This window comes from Salarias fasciatus, chromosome 4 (assembly GCF_902148845.1).
Source record: "Salarias fasciatus chromosome 4, fSalaFa1.1, whole genome shotgun sequence".
Classification (NCBI taxonomy): Eukaryota; Metazoa; Chordata; class Actinopteri; order Blenniiformes; family Blenniidae; genus Salarias; species Salarias fasciatus.
The window spans coordinates 14,780,252-14,800,439 of NC_043748.1; the positions used below are offsets into that span (position 1 = coordinate 14,780,252).

The following is a 20,188-nucleotide window of genomic DNA, read 5'->3' on the forward strand; positions in this document are numbered from 1 at the left end:
TCTATTCACCAAACCATCTTGTTGTTTTGGAAATATTTTATTTATCCAGCTATTATATTTACAGTCCACATAACATTTATTGAAAGTGAAACCACAAACAGATTTCCATTTTTTTTTAATAACACACTCAAAAAACACACAAACACTCACCACACCTCCCAAGCAGGATATTCATTCGTCCAAACACAAAAACAGCCACAACAAGACGGATCAATAAATAATAAAAACATTGAGCTAAACAAAACAATTTCAGTTGGAAAAAATATGTCGAGGGTTGTTCTGATGATGAAAGTGGGCAAACAGAAGGAAAGTAAAACACAACGTCATTATCAGTAAATTTCAGCCAATTTAGAGAAGTCCTCTCTTGTCACAAGAAACATGACACTGGTGAATTATTGGGTTAAGTTAAACTTTAAGCACCAGATCATCAGTTACCTTTAAAAACTATATTAATTCCACATCTGTAATTTATTTCTATTCATTTTGGCTTTGCAATAATGTTCTTATTTTATTGTCGATCTATGTTGTTTCATTGATGCTTGACAAGACCTTGAGAAATCACCATCTTTTTTCCATTCAGCTCCAGCTAAGCTGATAAAAAAACCATCAGCAGCCAGACAGTCAGAGCTCCCACAGTGAACTTTACAAAAGGAACGAGTGTAAAACTGAAGCATGTTAATAACTATTCAAGTTAGACATTGTGTTATAAAACCTACAGCTGTCCCTCTATGCAGACGATGCCACACACTTCGTGTATGTTCGCCTGAGCCAGTTTAGCGGATGGGGGCCTTCAGAGCAGCGTCCACCTCCTCCTCAGGCTGCAGCGTGTGCCACTGGGCTACCGGACGTCTGGGATTGGCCAGCATGTCTGACCAGTGGCGCAGGCCCACGCCGGAGGCCCCGTAGCCGATCCAGCACTTCCCGATGGGGTCGTTGCTGCCCAGCTTGTCGTAGTCGTACACCGTGATGAGCACTTGGATTTTCTGTGTGAGGAGACAGAGAAGAGTTGAAATGTGTGTTTCTGACAGTGCAGTTGAGCAGTAACTCAGATGAAGTTGCTTTAAAAAGGACTTGAGAGGTGTTGAAGTTCATTTTTTTCTCGTTTTTGTTGCATTTTGTACCATTATGCATTTATTATTTATTTTTTAGATAACTTATCAGTTCTACATTCAGCTATGAGATATTCATCAGTAGTTTGATTAATATTTAAGTTTTTGGGGCTCATTTCAGCAAGTGTCATTTTAAAAAATGGAAGAAACTTAAAAAAAATCTATGAAATGGCTTCTTTTATTGCTTCCTCTTCCTTTTGGATATGTGAGTCTTATTTAATGGCTATTTCAGTCTATTTAACATCAGTTTATTAGTTTGTTGTTAGCCACAATTTTTACCTTTAGGATGTTTTGAACTGTTTTGCAACCGTTCTTAATTTCTTCATCTTTAAGTTTGATGTGGTTTCTTTATCTATTTTGTTGCTCTGTGGAATTGTTTGGAATTCTTTTGTGTCTCTTTGTCACCATCAGTTCATTATTTGTGGCTATTTGTAGTCACAATAAATGCCATTAAGACTTGTATTTAGTTAAACATTTTGGCCTTGATTAAGTCAGATATTACAGTAAATTACAAAGTGTCCAGTACTTAGGATCGTTTTGACTTTCCAAGGTTAGAAAATGGTCGTTGGGGGCTCACGCTCAAGCCAGGATACAAACCTGGATCTGGGAGAAGGGGATTTCGAAGCTGAAGCTTTCGTTGAAGTAAGGATTCAGAGTGTTTTGTTTGACGGACGTCTTCTTCTTCTTGAGTCGTTTGCCGTTGTGCTGCAGAACAACCTTCACAAATGGATCTGTGAGAGAAATCGAAGGTTAGAATGCAGAACAGCAGAGCTAATACTGTGCCAGACACAATCTTTGACCGACGTGTAATTATGTTTACTCACCTGACAGTCCTCCGACGTCCATTTTCTTCAGATTCTTCGCCTCCATGACGTTGACAGTTAGCTTACCAGCAGTGGGGACGTAACGGAGGGAAATACAAATGTCACCCAACTTCTCTTGCTGACAGGGACAGAAAAACATACATGGAGCATTTATTACACCATTTTTAAGTATGGAAATGACCGTCACACTAATGAAAAAAGGCAAGAACCTCTTCTTTTTCTCCTCCAACGAGGTCCTTCCATTCGTGTATCGGCTGTCCCAGATCGATGGAGTTCATGGGGATCTTGATTTCGCCGATGACGTCGTGCTTGCCAAAACGGTCGAAGTCAAAGACTTGCAGCACTAATGTCTGACCACCCAACTCACTGTAGGGTATCTGTTCAAAAAAATAAGGAGATTAAGAAAAATCTGCTGCTCAGTGGTTTGAAAAGGATCACATGATCAAATCAGACCTTAAAGGTGAACGTCTCATTGAAGACAGGACAAAGGTTCTTGCGTTGGACTTTGGTCTCAAACTTCTTCTTCTTGTCTGGTAGCATGTAGACTTTGACGTACGGGTCTGAGGTGCCACCCATGTCCATGGCTGGGAGGTCCTGAGCCTGGAGGATTCCCACTATCAGCTGGAGGAAGACACAGTCAGTTAGATTATCCGTCAAGAAATCAACAGAGCTCATGTGAGATGAAACACGAAGTGGAGGTGTTGACCTGGTTATCGGTAAAGTTATAGTCCAGTGAGTACTCCAGTTTGCCAAAGAACTCCTTCTCCTCCTCTTCCTTCCCTTCTTCTCCTTCCTGGAAAACACAAGTATAAGCTGAGGGGTTTTTTTTCTTCAATAGTCTACATAGAAAGAAGAACAAAAACGCCCCAAAATCAGGCCAAGCGACCTTCTTTCAAGCCAAGGACACTCATCTGACATCTGAATACAGACACTGATTTACAGTAACGTAATCATCATCCTCTCACAAAGAACTGTAATTAAAATCTACAAGAGACGGTGCAAATTAACGTGCGGTTTGAGTACTGTGATGTGCAAGACGAACAGCTGGTAGTGCTGGTGGGGGAGCATTATGGAGGGTGCAGATGGGATTAAAGCAGAGCCAATCTAACCTCTAATGGGCTGAAACCGTCCGTCAGTGTTCCATTCTCTCATTGTGAAAGTAGGGGAACGTTCTGGGTTTATATTTTGAGGTACATCGAAAACAGCAAATCGTGCACATCTACAGTCGCTAAATCATCTAAAAAAACTAATCAGAGATCAGAGAGCATGGAGGAAGATCGTGCATTCACCAGGCGGACAGAGAGAGGCCAAGGGCCACATTAAGAATAAAGCTATGAAAAAATATTATATTCCCAAATATTTTTGTACTTTTCAGTCATTCTATTTACAGTATGTTCCATACAAATGCTTGCAGAAACATGGAGTATTCAGGCTCCTGGTCTAAAAAAAACCAAAAAACAATTTGACCGCATTTTCTTAGCCCTGAATTCCCACAGAGGTGTAAATTGACTCTTTTTTATCAAATAGCTTCTGCAGCCTGTATTCAGACGGCAACCGCGGCTTTGACTCGATCATCCCTTTTTATGACGTTTGTCCCCTTTAAGCTGCGATTTCAGACATTACTGGTCTCGACCTGGACGGAAGCCAAACAGCTGTGGACAGTTAAGCAGTGATTACACTCACACACAAAACACCGCGGAGCTTTTGGAGCCACTAACTCCATCTGGCGATACGCTGAGGAGATACGCAGAGAAGTTCCTCTCTGAGCCCAGAAACCAACTGTATTTCCGACCTGCTCATACAGAGATGAGAATGTATGAATGTATTTTCAACCTTCTTTTCGTCGCCCTCCTCTCCGTCCTTGTCTTTCTTCCTGCGTCCTCGTCCTCCCTTCCTCTCGCGGACCTTCTTGGGCTTTTTGCCTTTGTTGAAGCACTTCTTGTAGATGCAGAATCCCATGCAGGCGATAAGGGCGAGAACCACAACCACGATGGCACCCACAGCCCACATGGGCACTGGGAAGGAAAAAAGAGGGGCGAAGGACGGATAGGAAAGAAGAAGTCAAGCCTGAGTGAACTACATGTAAGAGCAATAAGAATTTTCCCATTGGATTGCTAAAACAGTCATATTCTATTTAAAATGCTTTAATACAATAAAAGAACAAATGAATGAGATGTGAAATGAACTTACACTTTATTTTATGATCTGGAGGAGTGAAGTGGTCACATGAAAGAAATGAGGACAGACAGAAGACAAACATGGAGCCAAGAATGAGATGAGATGAAAACATGTGATGAGGAACAAGCTGGAGGAGATGGGATGCCTTTTTTTTTTTTTAATAAAGTGACCTCAGTTTACGTTTCGTAAACACCTAAATGTACCAATAATGTGAATTATACTTGCATAAACCTTTTTTCTGATTATTACTATCGCATTGTGATGCATAAGTCATAAAGTGAGGATTTGTGACTGTCACAAATCTACATTTTATGACTGATATATGTTTAAAAAGTGGCAAATTAATTGTAAATTAATCTAAAATGTACAGAAATCACAGGTTATATCATTATTTTGGGGGGAAAAAAGGTTCGGCTAAAGGATTTGGATGGCAGTTTGTCGCGTATTTCTGTGACAAGAGTAAGGTTTTTAAACCTCTTCAACAGCAGAAGTGGTTGGAATTAGATCAGCTTCATCTTCCTACTCCAGTCATGCTTTGTCTTTTGTTGTTGTTTTCTTTTTAAGCTGAAATATTCAAAATAACCCATACATATACATATGCAAACTACATAAATCAGGTTATTCAATCTTATATTTTTTCTGCAGAACAACTTTAAGAAACTTGTCAATTATAACAGTTACTGCAGAGTTTTGTTGAATTTACATTGATTACTGCTAGAACAACAACAAACAGTTCGATCAGTGTGTGCTCACTTGGCAGGTGTGTGAGTTCATTGAAGAACTTGTTCTTCATGCTGGCAAACTGGTGGTTGGAGTGGTGAGAGGGTGGAGGAGGCGGTGGGGGCTCCCTCTCCCGCTCCCTCTCCTCCTCCTCGGCCGCCCTGCGGAGCCGAGCCCCCGACACGTTGACCAATCGCATCGCTGCTCTGGAACAACCGACAGAGAGCAGACGTCCGATGACACATTACATTTTAAACACACAAAACCTGAAGCTCTTAGTAATGAGGGGGGCTTTTTGATTTTATGCTTAAACTGAAATAACAGTTATTGCACACCCCGAGTTTGTAATATAATCTGAAGAGAGTCACTAAAAAATAACGGTAGGACTTTGAAGTGTAAAAACAATCAAACCTTGATGAACTGTTGGACATTATGGTAGAACTTCCCATCACTTTCATCATTATTTAAATCCACACATTCACCAATGACAACATTTGAACGGCCCACACTGACGTTTCCACAGAAGTATTTGTGCCTGCTTCGTTCAGAGGTGTCCTTTCAAACTTCATCCTTTCTGACCTTTCACCTGGCTGTAATCTCTCTGATCCGCTCTCCTCTGTCTCACTCTCCTGCCTCTCCATTTTGTCTGCAGCTCAGAGCTTTTCTTTCTTTTTTTCCAGCAAAGTATTCCTTAAAAATTCACAAGAACGATAAGAAGCACTGATATGCAAATTCAGGTTTAATGTAGAATATAATAAACTCAGTTTAGAATTGAGACATTGCACTTGTTATGGTTTAGTCCCAAGGATAGTTTTACAGATTTTTGCTGTTCTATCTCCCAGAATGAGCTACTTGCATCAGCTCCTTGAGTTTTGCAGATCACATTTGCACCACTGGTTGGTGTTGCAATACGATGCAGTTTGCTATCAGACTACACTCGCCTTTTCTGTAATCAAATGTACCCATCAAGAACAATAAAGCCACTGTTGATTGTTATGACTGTTGTTCTGAGATGATAAGTATCAACATCTTTTATTTGTCACATATTTTTGTTAGTAAGTGTGATTATCTCATGTTGTCTAAAGAACCAGGGTGATGCTAACTCCCTGTACGGCCCTTGAAAATACAGCATTTCTGTCTTTAAGTTCACTTCTGCTTTGATGAATCTATCTGGTATCATCTGGATTCTGATTTGCCACTCACCTCGTGTACGTGACGTTTCAAGTAAAACGTTTCAGTGTTTTCGGGTTTTTGTTTCAGAAAAGTTTCATGTTTACACAGCAACCTTTTGAAAACGATCGTTGGCACAGAAACGGCAGGAATGCTGAAAACGATGTATTTATCATACGGGGCCACTAGTGGGTGCTACTGTTTGTTTTTGCAATGAAACAAGAGAATATGATACAAATATGAAGCATGGTCTCTATTTACATTCATATGAACAGACTCAACTCTAAAACTAGCAAGTCTCAGGAGAAAAAGGACCGGGCGTCGTGACACTCTAGAGGCAGACATTGTTGTTATTGTCCATCTCTGGACTGTACAGAATATGTTCACTGCGGCCCCGGAGTGCTTTTGCAGTAGCAGCATTTCAGAAGAGTTGCGTTCCCTTGTATACAGGAGCGTTGGAGCGTTTTTGAAAAGTTCCACCTTGGGGAGGCCTTTTGAAAAAGTTCCGATTTCAGTGGCTCAGAGCACTGTTGTCATGTAAATGTGAAGAAATATTTCAGGTTTCATATTTTGCATTCATCCTATATTATTTATAACACCTTCAGATCATTGGAAGAAAAATAAAATAAAAAAAAAAAGATTAACGATAAAATATTGAGACTAATTAACTCACAGCGCCTATATGTAACTCTGATCCAAAATAAAGATATTTCTTTACCTTTGACCTCTCTGTCACCTTTGAAAAAAAGGAGCAAAATGAGGAGAAAAAAATCCCATCAGATCGTGGTGATCATGTCTATAAGGAGTCCAGATGTCAGCTGCTGCACTCACACACAAACAGTGATGCTGAATCACACACACACACACACACACAGGCTCCTCCCACACTAGACATCCCCGTGTCCTGCACAGCAGTGTAACGAGATTAATTGCCAAAGGTAATCCAAAAATCCTGGGCTTAAACAAATTAAGGACGGTTTGCCTCCCATTTCCCCGCCCACCACCTCTCCTTCACTCCTCCCCCCGTCTGACATGTCCTCCTCCCACATGACACACACACACACACACACACACACACACACACACACACACACACACACACACCAACACCAACCATATTTCAATAATGAGATCTGATGGAGGTGGCGGGCTTTGTTTCACTCTGGACTGTATAATCTGAGGATTAGAGGCTGGACCTCAGAGAGCCGTGTGTCCTGATAGATTGAAATATAACTTTCAATTGATGACAGAGAGAAGAACATCTGAGACTTTGCACTTTTTTCCACTTAAATTTGTCAAGATACATAAATGTAAAGGCTGCCTTTATGCTGCCGTCGAAAATGACAGTAAATGTGATGGGAAAATCAAACTGAATTTAAAAATGTATTATCTTAACAATAAATTTTACTATTAGTCGAGCAGTGGTTCCCAAGTTGATCCTCTCCATGGAGGAATGCAGTATGAGGAAGGATGTTTTTCATTCAAACATTACAATGCTTTGTCTTCATATATCAATTATTAAATATTATATAAAATCCTGAATTCTGAGATCTGCTCAAACAGATCATTTAAATCAGTTGTGAAAACACAATACACTGCAGCTTTCAGTTTCAATCAGTTCAATTCGTAGCTCTTTTCCATTTTGAAATGCAGTTTTATTGTCTTCTTTCTAGTTTATTTAATGTCTTTGAGCTTTTTTTAAATGCTTTTGTGGGTACCATCAGTATTCTTTTTTCGAGTAATATCCCTCTGTTCTATGTCTGTGGGACTGATGAGAGACTTTTTATGAATTTTCCCCATCTCTCTTGGACTGATGTCATTTTCCCAAATGAAAAATGGGAAATTAAAATAGAGTTTTCTGTGTTTATCTAACAGTTGATCATTTCTATGTCCAGTATTAGTTAAAGCTCCATGATGCCGGTGCTGTAGGTCAAATAAAATCTAATCAGCCTCTGAACTCTGTGTCATTTAACTGGACTCTGGATGTTTTGTAATCATCTCTTTCACCAAAAAAAAAAATAATAAAAAATCAGACAGGTGGTTTCTGGGTCAGTGGAGATTTAGACTGAACTTTGTCCAAATTCTTACATCAGAACCTGGTTGGAAATGTGCGTGCAGCCAAAATTTGCAGGATGATGCCAAGAAACTCCTCTGAAAGCCGTATAATGTGGAATATTTGAAAGTAGAGGCCAGGATTACAGGCTGATGGGTGAGAGCTATGAAGAAAAACAAACTGAAGACCTGTCGGGCGTCTGTCAAAAGAAGCCGGGAAGTTAACCCATGTCTTCCACATATCGGGAATTTGTGAAATTTGATTTTTTTTTTTTACAGTATTATGTGGCGAAAACCCATATAGGAAGAAACAAACCTTCATCACAATCAATATTAAAGGCATAAATACAAAACTGGAGGCAGTAGATGAATTCAAGGACATCTTGCCATCCTTAATAAGTGCATTATGTACTTTTAGAACTTAAAAAATTCTGTTTTTCTGCTGCAACTTTAGTAAAACCCTAAATACTAATATTTTCTCTGCCCAGGGAGGTGAGACATTTAAAGCTTTATGTTGCAGGAAACTTATTTCAAATACATTTATCACCACCAGAAGGCAAAATGGAAACTGACCTCTTTTTTACACTTGTGGAAATCATGCTGCTTTTAGTATCAATCTATATCTACATTAGCCACTAACTTCATATGGCTGTTTTCACTTTTACCACAACAATTTCAGCCAGAAGTGATAAAATAACCTTTTGGGATTGTTTTAATTATTGAATGCTTTTGCGAATTATTTTTGTAAAATTTGTGTGTCACTGAGCGAGCTACTTTCTTTTTTCATTTCCACAAGAAATGACAGGTTTACAGAAAATAAAATGAGGAAACATAAGTCGTTGGGGCTTTTTAAGTTCAGTAGTTGAACCGTTGACACTTGACAGGGTTCCACGGCTCCTCATCAGAATCACATGATAACACACTTATTGTTTCTGAGCTTTAACAACATTTTACGGAGCGTCTGTCTTCGTTTTCCTTTGAATTTATCCCAAAACATCTTCTCCAACAGTGCATGCAAAATACTTAGGAAAAATTGTATATCGAACTAGATGTGGATCTACATAGATAGAGTTAGAAAAAAAACTTATTTGCTTTATATCATCATCAAAACAACAAACTAACAAAAGATTTTTTTCCTTTTCTTTCTGGCTTTTTTTTTTTTTTTTAAACAAAGCCAGTCAAACTCAGTTTGGAGTCCAAACCAAAGCTCTGGCTCTGCTTGAACAAGTGAAAACGTGAAAAATGTGTTGCCTTTTCGGGGTCTGTTTACACAACAGCGGTGCTCTGAGTCACTGAAAACGCAACTTTTCGAGGAACTTTTTGAAAACGCTCTGACTCTGTCTCCTTGGAAACGGGGGAAACAACACCGATACTGTGCATGCAGTAAACAGTTCTTCTGCACATGAGCGAGAAGATCCACAATCACAACATTGGCAGCCTCCACAGTGACATGACTCCCAGGACTTTGTGGTTTAATCCAACTTTGTCTCTGTCCATGGTCCATGCAAATGTCTGCGTTCTGCCACTGTTCATGTTTGTACTGTTCTCTGCTGACTTGTGTATTTTCATTACAATATTGAACAACAGCACCAACTAGTGCCTGGCATGCTTACTGCATTTAGAATCCTTGCCATTTCTGTGTAAATGGACATTGTTTTCAAAACGCTGACCTGGAAATGTACATTTTCTTGAAAGGAAATCACAAAAACTATGCGTTTTACCTCAAAACAGGACCTAAGCTATGAAAGTCTGGTACTCTTGTCCTTGACAATGGCCGACTGAGCCTACTGGGATTTGTAGATAAGAGGCTACTATTTGATACCAACTGAAGGGAGTGACTTCTCATGTTTGATTCATCAAACTTCCACAATCAGAAGAATAAAAAAAATAGATAAATCAATATGACCATTTCATCATGGTCAAAATTTCATAGACACAGTAATTTGTTTATCACATTTGAGAAAAACATGCTATGTAATAAATATATATCATTTTTCCAAGTTTAGAATTTTAACGTATCTACATGTCCATTATTTGTATGTATTGCAGCTCAAACACGGAAAACTTTATCGCACTTGTGTTACAACAGGTGACTTCAAAAGAAGGTGCCTTAGCTTCTGGTAATCCACTTAAATTAATCTTTGCCACTTTTAGACATCCCACGGAGTGTGTAAAAATCTCATGTTTTTATCTGGAGTGTAAATCTTTTTCTAAATGATGGAGAAAACCATGAAAACAAACTTCGAGGTTTACCTTGACCTATTCAATCAACATCAACTGTATAATTCTGAATCCACGTTCAAAGTCAATCGTAAACAGATTTCACTGCTGAATGCCTGGACAGGTGTGTGGAAAGAAGCTACATTCAAAATCAAATGTTCTAATATTTAGCAATGAACAAAAATCAGCTGCTAAACTCAGTTTGAGGATTGTAAAAAGAATTTCTTGCAAGTTTAATTTTTCTGAGTATCTTTTTTCCCTCGGGTTTGGTCACAAATGAGCCATCATTTTTTATTTAAGCAGTTCACTCACCTGATGTTGCCTCGTGCTTCTTTTATTCCTCTTATTATCGCATCCAAATGCACTCCACCATGAATCCGCTGCTAAACTGACCAGAGAGAAGTCCTGGTCATCGCCTCCCTCCGTCCCTCCCGCTCTCCCTCACCCTCCCATCCCCCCCTCTGTGTTAATCTTTACAATATCCCTCATGGCCAGCTACTTACTGTCAACCTGGCCTGTAAACAAAGTCACTCTATGGCCATCAGGGATAGCTTCACTTCATTACAGAATCACAGAATTAATGGTCATCATGGCTTAAATAATACAGTTTACATCAACGGAGTTATATTGCAGCTCCAAAAGATTTTTTGCATTTAAAGTGATCCTATGTATATATGCTCAGCTGATAATACTTAAAAACATTTGATCTTGTTACACATTGCCCACCTAAGGTTTTCTTCTGTGATGTCTATAAAACAATAATCTATATCTGCAGAGGCAGGATATCTGGTGCAAACGCACATTTTTGTAGTGTGTTCAGCAGCTGAACTGTAAGGATCCCATTCAGCACCATGGACAGCAGCCAGTTCATTTACAGTGGAATGTGGTGAGAAGCAAGGTGAGACAAATTTAACTCACTTGACAAAATATTTCAGGGAAACAGTTTTAAGCTTCCTAAAAAAAAAAAAAAAAAAAGCCTGTACCCTAAAGTACAAATTACATCTTTTCAACACTACAATACAACATAACAGCAGCTCATATTTTAGATCATAATTGTATCTTTTTTAAAAACAAACAATAACTTGAAAGTTTCAGAAATTGAAAATGTTCAGAAATTAATATTATATTTCATTTAAGTATAAAGTTGAATAGACTGAGAGAATTAACTGTAAGTTATATATGAAAATGAGACTTGCAAAACTCACTTTTATATAGTGTTGCTGTAAATAAAGTATAAGATTTATTACTATTAATAAGATTATTAACATTAATGTTGATATTAATTAATGTTATTATATTTATAAGTCACAGTTTCTGATTTCTTGCATGTGTGAATTCGAGTTCACACATGGAGAAACAGAATTTTTAATGAAGTTACCCAATGTTGACGGAAAATGATGGTAGATTTCCTCAGTCACAGTTTATGTGCTTTCACCACTTCTTCCATTTGGTTTGTACTTTGAGTTTCACATTCCGCAGAGTTTGCAATATTCCTTTTGAAATATTTCACAATTTAACATCAATTTCATTCCTTGAAATTTCATCAAAAACACATTGAAACACAGAACACTTTATTATTTTTCTTCTAGAAGCTTCCCATCTTTCATTAGATTCCCCTCTATTCACCTAAAATAAAATAAAATAAAGCAAAATACACAGAAAGCTATTTTTTGGACAATTCTGGAAAATGTGTAAAATATTTTCATTTTAATTAGTACTTCAGCCTTTAACCTGCATACTTCAGTATGCAGGTTATGGAAATGCTGCCATCTCGTGGTAGAATGTTATATTTCATGGCTCACGTTGTACCGGCACTGTGTTCACAGAGGAAGTGACGGGACTTTGGGTAAATGCAGGATACATCCGAGTCCCATTCATCACAGGAAAAACACGGTGTAAGAGCATAACTATTATGTAATTTTACCCGTGTTTCAATGAAGAGAGACAAACCTACACCAGCCCAAAACACTTCTGTTTTATATCCAAATGTTAATAATGAGGTGCGATCTCATAGCAATAGTAAACCCTAAAGCAGTGCATTTTCCACAGCTTTGCAGGTTTTCTGGCTTTTGACTTTCAACGACAATGTGTTTGTGAAATATTCAAATGAAAATAGCAGAAAGTCATATACAAAATAATTTGTACTTTTGCACTCAGCTAAACAGTGTGTCCAAATTGAAAGGAAGGGGAATGTGGGGCACTCGTATTGACCTGGTGTGGACATGCACAGGTCACAGTAGCCAGATCAAGCTGACCGTTTCCAAACACAAATAAAACTCACTCGTCTGAACTCACTCGTTTGCTCTTCAAACTTGAAAAGAGCCATATTCAAATATTGTTTACGTTGCATAAGTGTATTTTTATTTACAGATATCGAAGCAGCACTATCTGAATCGTTCAAACCAAGATTGATTTTCCGGAAATCCGTGCGATCTGGCAACCCGACCAGCGATCCGGACACAAGTTAACTTTCGGTTTCCAAACGTCACAGAGGAGGACGCGGGGCGGACACCGTGGGAAACATTCCACCTCCAAAGCCACGGAAAAACGTCGTGTTTGTTTGGGACCATTTCATGACTTTGCTCTACAGACGTGTGACTGGAGGCGCAGCGTTGCTGGTGAAAGAACAACAATGAACCCGCCGGACCTGCTGGACTTCATCGTGGATAAGGAGCTGCTGCAGACTTTTCACTGCAAAAAGAATGAAATCTCGTGCATGGAGAACCCGCAGACCTTCCTCAGACAGCTCAGGGATTACAACTTTGTCCCAGAGGACAGATACGAGGTAAGGTGCCCGAAGAGAGACACTCTGAGTTCCTTTTCCCCGCTCAGTTTGTTTAAGGTTTCGTGTGGAAGCGCGCCAAACGAGCCCGGAAGTAGTTCGTATTGTTTCCGGTGACATGGACAGTGGAGGGCGGCTTGAGGTTCCAAATCCTCAGCTCCTCTCCTGGGTTTTCTTCCAGAATGTGGAATTAACCCTCAGAGCTTTAGACTTGAACATATTTGATTTTTTTCCCTCTTAACGCAGCCTGAAATCTTTTCTGCAAACAAGTTCATCAGTAGATATTTGTAGTCAAGTAGGAGTTAAGTTACTTTGTCTGACTACGTCAATGAAATAAAATTATTCTCATTAAAGCGTCTGCCTGGGAAAATATGACGTCAGAACTTTTTTTTTAAATTTGTTTCCAATTCAGTTCCATCAGTTTAACCAGAAAATCTTTGCTACATGTGTCGGAACCTGAACTTTTTAATATGATGCTTACTGATGGTTTATATACATATTCTTAAAATAGCAACTGAACTTGTTTCCATGCAATGTAATTCTTTATTTGCCCCGCAATGGGGAAATGTTTCATTGTTGCAGCAGCAAGTGGGCCGCAATGAAAGTAGCAAAATAATAGAAACCATAATTGGTATTAAAAACCATAACATCATCAACAATGATATAAAACTCGATAGTAGCCATGGCAATGTTTTACATTTTCACATTATAGTATTAGTGATGATTGGAAATATATCAGAGATTGTGTTATTATTAATAATCAAGGGGAAATGAAACTGAGATGGGGAGAAAAAAAAAACAAGAAGAAAAAAGCTGGAGCAAATTAGGGGAAAGACCCAGCTGATTGAAACAACTCTCTAAAACTGAACACTAGACGAGTTTGGTTCTTGTATCTTCCTGTTTTAAGATGAATCCCAGCAGTCCTTGTACTGGACAGGACAGCAGACTCAACAGAAGAACTGTGGCCTCAGTTTTCTTAGACAAATAGATTCATTGATCCATTTTATAAAGATGAAGAAAGAAAGCAGAATGTGATATCCTAACCCTGCCTCATCACCGCCTATCTGTCTCGATAGCACAAGGTTTTAACGGCTCGTAGGGATGATCTAGTTAAATGATTCAGCCACTGATTCTCTCCATGCTTTCTTGTGTGCAGAAGGTGAGTCGCATGAAAAGTAAAGAAAAGATGAAAAAGAGCATCTATGAAATCCTCGACTGGGTGGAGGAGAATCGGTCCAAAGACATCCGGCGATTCTGGAAGTGTGTTTTCATGGACGTCATTGTGAACCACTACCCGACGATGAAGATGTTACACAGAAGCTTCTTGGACGGTGAGAGATTTTAACATTCGTCATTGTGATGATCGACTGTATGTATTTGTGTGTTTTTCATTCTTTCTTGGCGTTGTGGTTCGATTGCAGGATCTTACCGTTCAGGCACACAGTCGCCTGAAGCGGGAGATACAAGCGAAAGGAGTCCGAGTTCAGAAAACGAGAAGAAGAAAACAAAGTTGGTAAAGAAGAAGAGGAAAAGGAAAATTATAGAGGATGAAGAGCAGGAGGAAGCAGGTCCCTCGTCTCAGGTTACTCCCAGAAAAAAGAAAAAGACCAACAAAATAATTTACAGTGAGTGTTCTCCTGATTGTGTTGCTTTTAGCCGTGTGATTATATGTGACGTTAAAAAGCTCTTTCTTTTCAAATCTCTTAGCTTCTCCTTTGAAAAGGGGAGAAAAAAGTGAAATTTGGACCTGGCCTATTTTTAGGACTCAGCTTCCTGTGACGTGTTTCGACAAGAAGGGAATTTTACATCGAGAAAAACTGGCCCAAGGTAAAAAAAAAAATTGCATCGGTCATTAGATTGCAAAGTAAAAAACTACAGACCCAGCTCAGCGTCTGGATGGATTATTTATTCATACGTTATTGTGTTATTTCTGTAACCGATTCTCTGAATGTCTCAGGAGAAAGATGCATCTTGGCTGAGAAACGGTGGCTCACCCCCAATGAATTTCAGAGGCTTGCCGGGAAGTTCGACCGCAGGAGCTGGAAAGCTACTATTCGGTGCGAGGGAGAAACTATGGAGAAACTCATCAAGGTTTGTTTAGGAGTGGCTCTTTAAAAACTCTCCATCTCTTTCCAGTCTCTGTGGAACATTGGCTCAACTTCTGTTTCCTGTCATGCTTCTTTACAGGAAGGCCACATAAAATTTAAACGCTGCAAAATAACAACTGACAAGTCAAAACCAAGCCCGACGGTAATACTGAAGTAAACAAATCACACATTAATGTTTTCATCCATCATCCCTTTATTTATTTATTTATTTGTCTTTCTGTCAGATCAAGGAACCTTCCCTTTCCTTTCGCAAGTTGGTCACAGGTTTGTACAAATGCAAAGCAGTATAGTTTTGGAGGATTGAAGGACAAACTATGGCTTTTTTTTCTTTGAGGCACATAAAACACTTCATCTCACCAAGTTACATCAAAACATGCAGTGTGTTTAGATTCAGAAGAAGAAGAAGAAGAAGAAAAAGAAGAAACGGCTGAGGAGGCCAGCAGCGAGGCTGAAGAGGCTGAGCCATCACCAGGTAACATTTCCTGGTTTCTTTAAAGTGTGTGAGAGTTCGCACGTAGCATAGAAGTTCTGATGAAGTTAGTTTGATTGTTTGGCTTCTTATTTACAACTTGTTTTATAATGCAGATCGTCTCAGTGATGGATCCCAGAAAGTCTTCAGTGTTACATGTGGATCTTTAACTGGAAAATTACACAAGGAACGATTCGCTACAGGTAGTTTGATGATTTCATTGCTGTACCGTTGCATTTTAATGTTAGTTGAGTGTGAATCTTCTTAAGTGTGACAACATCTAAAAGTCCTCCAGGATCTTGCCTTTTTTCTTTTTTTGCTGTTATTGTTGTAAAAAGGTTTTTGATGGAGTTTCTGATGTTCTTGTAGAAAATTAAGTGGAAAAGATTGATTTTTAACTGTTGATTGAAAACATGACTAATGTTCAATAGCTACATTGTTCCACTAGATGGCAGCAAACGGCTTCCAAAGCAATCCCGGCACAGCAAAATAGTCATTAGCTCCATTTCTTTTTTTATATCACATAAATAGCTGCAGGGTTTCAGTTCTCTGATGTGATTTTATTTACTTTTTTTCTCTAATGTCGCAAGTTTGAGTGCAGTGTGACGGCAAAAGGAACATACTGATACAAATACGCAACACAGCTTCAGCTTCACAGTCGACTGAAGATTAACACACAATCAGAAACCAAGTATGCAGAGCTTTTAATGAAATGTGGAGCTTTTTGGTGAAAAGGTGGCGATCAGAGAGAATTTTAAAGCGACCACATTCAATCTGAAAGTGGAAATATGCAAAGGCTGATGCCTTTATTTTCCAGTCAAATGGTTGAAACTGGAGAATAATTTGCATCTGTTAACGCATCATGAGAACGAATAAAGAAATATAAAGTGACACATTTGTTTTTCTGTACCTGGATGTAAAACCATCAGGACTCTTGCTTCTCAACTTTCTACTTTTCTCTGGTTGCTCACAAGTTCATCATCCACTCTGAACTCTTTCTGCTTTTCTGTCTCTGTTTAATTGTGTTTTTTTTTTAATTTTTTTTTTTATCATTTCAGTTTGAATCCCATCATGCATCTCTTTCTCTTTAGTGAGATTTTGTTCACCATGTCGGTCAAATCCAGTAGTAATCGAGAGTTTTCCGGTATTGGAGCAGAACTTTCTTGTCATATGGTGGCATGTTTGAATATTTGAGTCACTTCCTAACAAAAGTGTCTGGACTCTGGACCAGTCTAACAACAGGAAACCGTGCTTCTTTCTGATTTGTTTTTCCACATCAGGGTTTTGTGGGAAAAGTATTCGCACTGAGACAAGCTGGATGACCCCAAAGGACTTTGCAACAGCGGGGTCAGGTCAGACGGAGGCTTTATGGAAGAGAGACATTCAGTGGGAGGGAAAACCACTCAACGATCTCATTATGGTAAATGTGTAGTTTTATATATGTTCATGAATTTCAGCATCGTGACCTTTGCCATTTAATTCATGCCTGGTCTCATGAAATCGTGTCTGTTTTCTCATAAATTCAGATGTTTTAAGGTTGTTGTAATTAAAGAGGTGATATGAAAGCTACAGCAAATGTTAAGTCAGACATTATAATTTCTTAAGCTGTTAAACTGTCTCTTTCAGAACAAAATGTTGCATATCCACTCGGTGAACTGTGATTGCAAATGTTGCAAGCCAGAGGAAAATGAACTGGTGAGTTTTTTTTTTTGCAGCTACATGGAAAAATGTGAACCAAGACTTTTACATTTGTCCTGTTTTTGTTTTGTATATCTTAATATTTTATTCTGCTCGGATGTTTTTTTATTTTTCAGTATGAGTTTGTGCAGAAAGATGCCGCGTTGTCCTCTGCATGAAGAAACCTGCAGTTGTGCGCTGTTTGTCTCGGCAGGTTGATCAGGAAAACGACGACGAGTGCTGGGCCTGTAAAAGCGAGAACGGTGAAGTTCTGGTGCCGTGCGATTTTTGTCCCCGAGCCTTCCACCAGAACTGTCACCTGCCGCATGTCGAAGACAGTCAGCTGGGGTGAGCTTTCGTCGAAATAGAAAAGGAACAACAAGTTTATTCCTTTCTCTGTTTTGCATTATAATGCAGTTCAAGCTGCAAGAGGTTGTATTTTTATTTGAAGTTTGCACATTCTCCTGCATGACTCCCAATTCCTGTGTGTGTGTCTGTGTGTGTGTGTGTGTTTGGTTAAGCAGAGACGAAAGACAGTGGAAATGCACATTCTGTATGTTCGAAAGTTCTCAAGACCGCCGTGCTCCAGTGGACAGGAATACAGTCATGTCCTACCAGATGCCTCAGCACACACAGGTGAGTTTTTTTTCTCCTGCAGCTTCAGCTTCGTGTGTCTCTGTTTGAACTCATTTGTCTTTTCTCGCGTCCTCAGGAATGCCACTATCTCGTCCTGTCGTTGCGCAATGCCGATGAGAAGCGAGCGTTTGCTGCAGACCCACGTCTCCACGTACGGTCTGATTCCTTCAGGCTCGCAGCTTCTGAAAGACTCAGAGTTTTAATACGTGTTCCTCTTTTTCGACTCATCAAACTGTAACTGGACATGTTTGTGCTTGGTTTCCACAGTTGAAAAATTATTCCTCCTTCGTCACAAATCCCATGTGGCTGTGCAAAGTAGCAGATAAACTCCAGAAGCAGGAATACCAGACCGTTGGCCAGTTTGTGTCTGATGTCCAACTCATTTTCACCAACTGTGCTACATACCACACGGTAGGAATCTCCAGACGTGGCACACCTCTTTCAGCATGAGTAGTATTTTATGGGAGCTTTTATAGTGTTTAAATATAAAAGATCAGAAATATTTGAAGTAGAATAAATGTAACACTGTTGTTCTGTGTGTCTTTCAGAGTGACGAGGACGTCCGTGCCATGGGTGAAAAATTAAAACAGCTATTTGAAAAACAATTTATGACAGCCTTTAATGTCAATGAATAGAATGCTAACTAAACCAAAACGTAGTCATTATGATGCACAGTATTGGGCAGCGAGCCGTCCACCCGAGCAGTCCAAAGTAGATTGAGATTTCATGCCTTATCGCCGTCTCATTTTGGTTAAACCCATCTTTTTTTAACCAGAACTTGTGATATGTCTTACCCAAATTCTGCAACATAACTCATTTTTGAAGTGTAGTTTTTTTTTTTTTTTTTTTTTAATTGATTTACTAAACATTTTCTCCAGTGTTTGATCCAACTTATACCCCTTTCACACTGACGTCCTGAGTCCACCGAGCTCCATATTGCGGATTGATCTGGGACTGTTCTGCTTTAACCCTACACCATCCAGCCCGCAGCAGGAAAATTAAACATGTATAATATTTTGAAAAGTAGCTTGAAACTGTCTCGGAAAGCTTTGGACTGTGGCATATTGATTTTGCAGCTCGTTTCATAAAGTCCTGTACCAGTCAGTCGGCCTTCTTCAGCAGTATGTCATGCATTCTGACTGGGGTTACGGACACAGTCGTGCACTGCAGTCAGCCGCCCCGGACCCCGGCAGACTCGGTGTGAAAGGGGGGGATTTGGATCACAGGTTGGGATTTCTGGATTTGGGGCGGCTGTGAATCGGGAGGTTTGTGGTTCGACTCTCCATCTCTTCCATCGATGGGTCAAACTGTCCTTGCATGGCTGCCGCCTCCACTCGTGTGAATGTGATAATACGGTTTGAAGTGCTTTGGACTGTGTTCATGTGGGGTAAAAAAGTGCTAAATAAATGTATTCCATTTACTATAGTATTCATCCTTACTGTGCAGTTACACTTCATACTCATTTTACAATTTCATGGAAACTATCAAACTAATCACAGAAGCATTTGACATCTGAGTCAACAGCCCAAAAATCTAAAGTATGACGGGTTATGAAAGAGGTACGAGTACAGGAGTATTTTTATAGCCTCCTGTGACCGTGTACATTGTGTGATATGTTCACACACTAAACGTGCAATGCAAACAGAATGTAGCAGATGTGGTGAACACATCTTGTGTTCCAAACTTGTAGAATTTGAAAGTAACTTGTTGCTTAAATGTTGCTCCCCTATTGTGTCATTTTTCTGAGATTATAATGCAGCCTCTCTACAAATATTACAGAAATTGAGAGTTTTATGTGTCAGTAGTAAATTGTCTCGGTGTATAAAGTCATTTGTACTTTACTGTCTCCTTTTTAATAAAAACATTTGATTTCCTGAGGTCTTGTGTTTTTTTTTCTCTTAACCCAGTTTGAAAAATGAAGCTATTCTTACTTTGACCCTGTAAAAGAAGAAGCGTTGGACTCTTCTCTTCTGTCAAGAGAAATATGACATTAGTTCCTTTATTCCTTTATTCTTTGTTAGATCATTTTAATTGGCAAGTTCTCTGTCACTCACTTGCTTTTTATCAGGAATGGCTGCAACCTCTTGTGATAAGCTACATTTCTGTAAAGAGGCACATCCACTAGATTTTTTTTTTTAAAATTTCATTTATGTTTTTATGACTATGGATCATTTGCACTTCGACTGACGTGTAAAAGAATGAGAATTTATTCCAAGTTAAGATGGAAATATTAGCTGAGATTG

General features: G+C 39.2%; 2 protein-coding genes across 3 annotated transcripts; one reads left to right on the forward strand and one right to left on the reverse strand.

Moving 5' to 3' along the window:
* Window positions 1-725: 725 nt before the first annotated feature.
* syt5a (synaptotagmin Va) lies at window positions 726-5,034 on the reverse strand. The gene is made up of 9 exons (XM_030089785.1): window positions 4,865-5,034; window positions 4,124-4,138; window positions 3,767-3,948; window positions 2,640-2,726; window positions 2,387-2,554; window positions 2,143-2,310; window positions 1,934-2,051; window positions 1,707-1,840; window positions 726-983 (listed from the first exon to the last, which is right to left on the reverse strand). The coding sequence occupies exons 1-9, from the start codon at window positions 5,028-5,030 to the stop codon at window positions 774-776; spliced, it is 1,248 nt and encodes a 415-aa protein (XP_029945645.1). The 5' UTR covers window positions 5,031-5,034; the 3' UTR covers window positions 726-773.
* Window positions 5,035-12,767: 7,733 nt separating this feature from the next.
* LOC115387265 (nuclear body protein SP140-like protein) lies at window positions 12,768-19,815 on the forward strand. Of its 2 annotated transcripts, none has more exons than XM_030089916.1 (16): window positions 12,768-13,058; window positions 14,212-14,386; window positions 14,477-14,680; window positions 14,763-14,882; window positions 15,013-15,146; window positions 15,243-15,305; window positions 15,388-15,427; window positions 15,543-15,635; window positions 15,749-15,835; window positions 16,913-17,052; window positions 17,259-17,327; window positions 17,524-17,657; window positions 17,834-17,945; window positions 18,022-18,096; window positions 18,213-18,356; window positions 18,494-19,815. In XM_030089916.1, exons 1-16 carry the CDS (start codon window positions 12,906-12,908, stop codon window positions 18,578-18,580), a joined length of 1,830 nt encoding a protein of 609 aa, XP_029945776.1. In that variant the 5' UTR covers window positions 12,768-12,905; the 3' UTR covers window positions 18,581-19,815. The 2 variants fall into 2 exon arrangements, with proteins under 2 accessions (XP_029945776.1, XP_029945777.1); XM_030089917.1 differs by having other exon boundaries at window positions 15,552-15,635.
* Window positions 19,816-20,188: the final 373 nt, after the last annotated feature.

Coding starts and splice junctions, on each gene's coding strand:
- syt5a (XM_030089785.1), bottom strand. CDS start 5,030: ATGCGATTGGTCAACGTGTCGGGGGCTCGGCTCCGCAGGGCGGCCGAG. Junction 2,727..3,766: donor AGGAGGGCGACGAAAAGAAG/GTTGAAAATACA, acceptor TGTGTTTTCCAG/GAAGGAGAAGAAGGGAAGGA. Junction 1,841..1,933: donor GGACGTCGGAGGACTGTCAG/GTGAGTAAACAT, acceptor TTTCTCTCACAG/ATCCATTTGTGAAGGTTGTT.
- LOC115387265 (XM_030089916.1), top strand. CDS start 12,906: ATGAACCCGCCGGACCTGCTGGACTTCATCGTGGATAAGGAGCTGCTG. Junction 14,387..14,476: donor ACACAGAAGCTTCTTGGACG/GTGAGAGATTTT, acceptor GTTCGATTGCAG/GATCTTACCGTTCAGGCACA. Junction 14,883..15,012: donor TCGAGAAAAACTGGCCCAAG/GTAAAAAAAAAA, acceptor TGAATGTCTCAG/GAGAAAGATGCATCTTGGCT.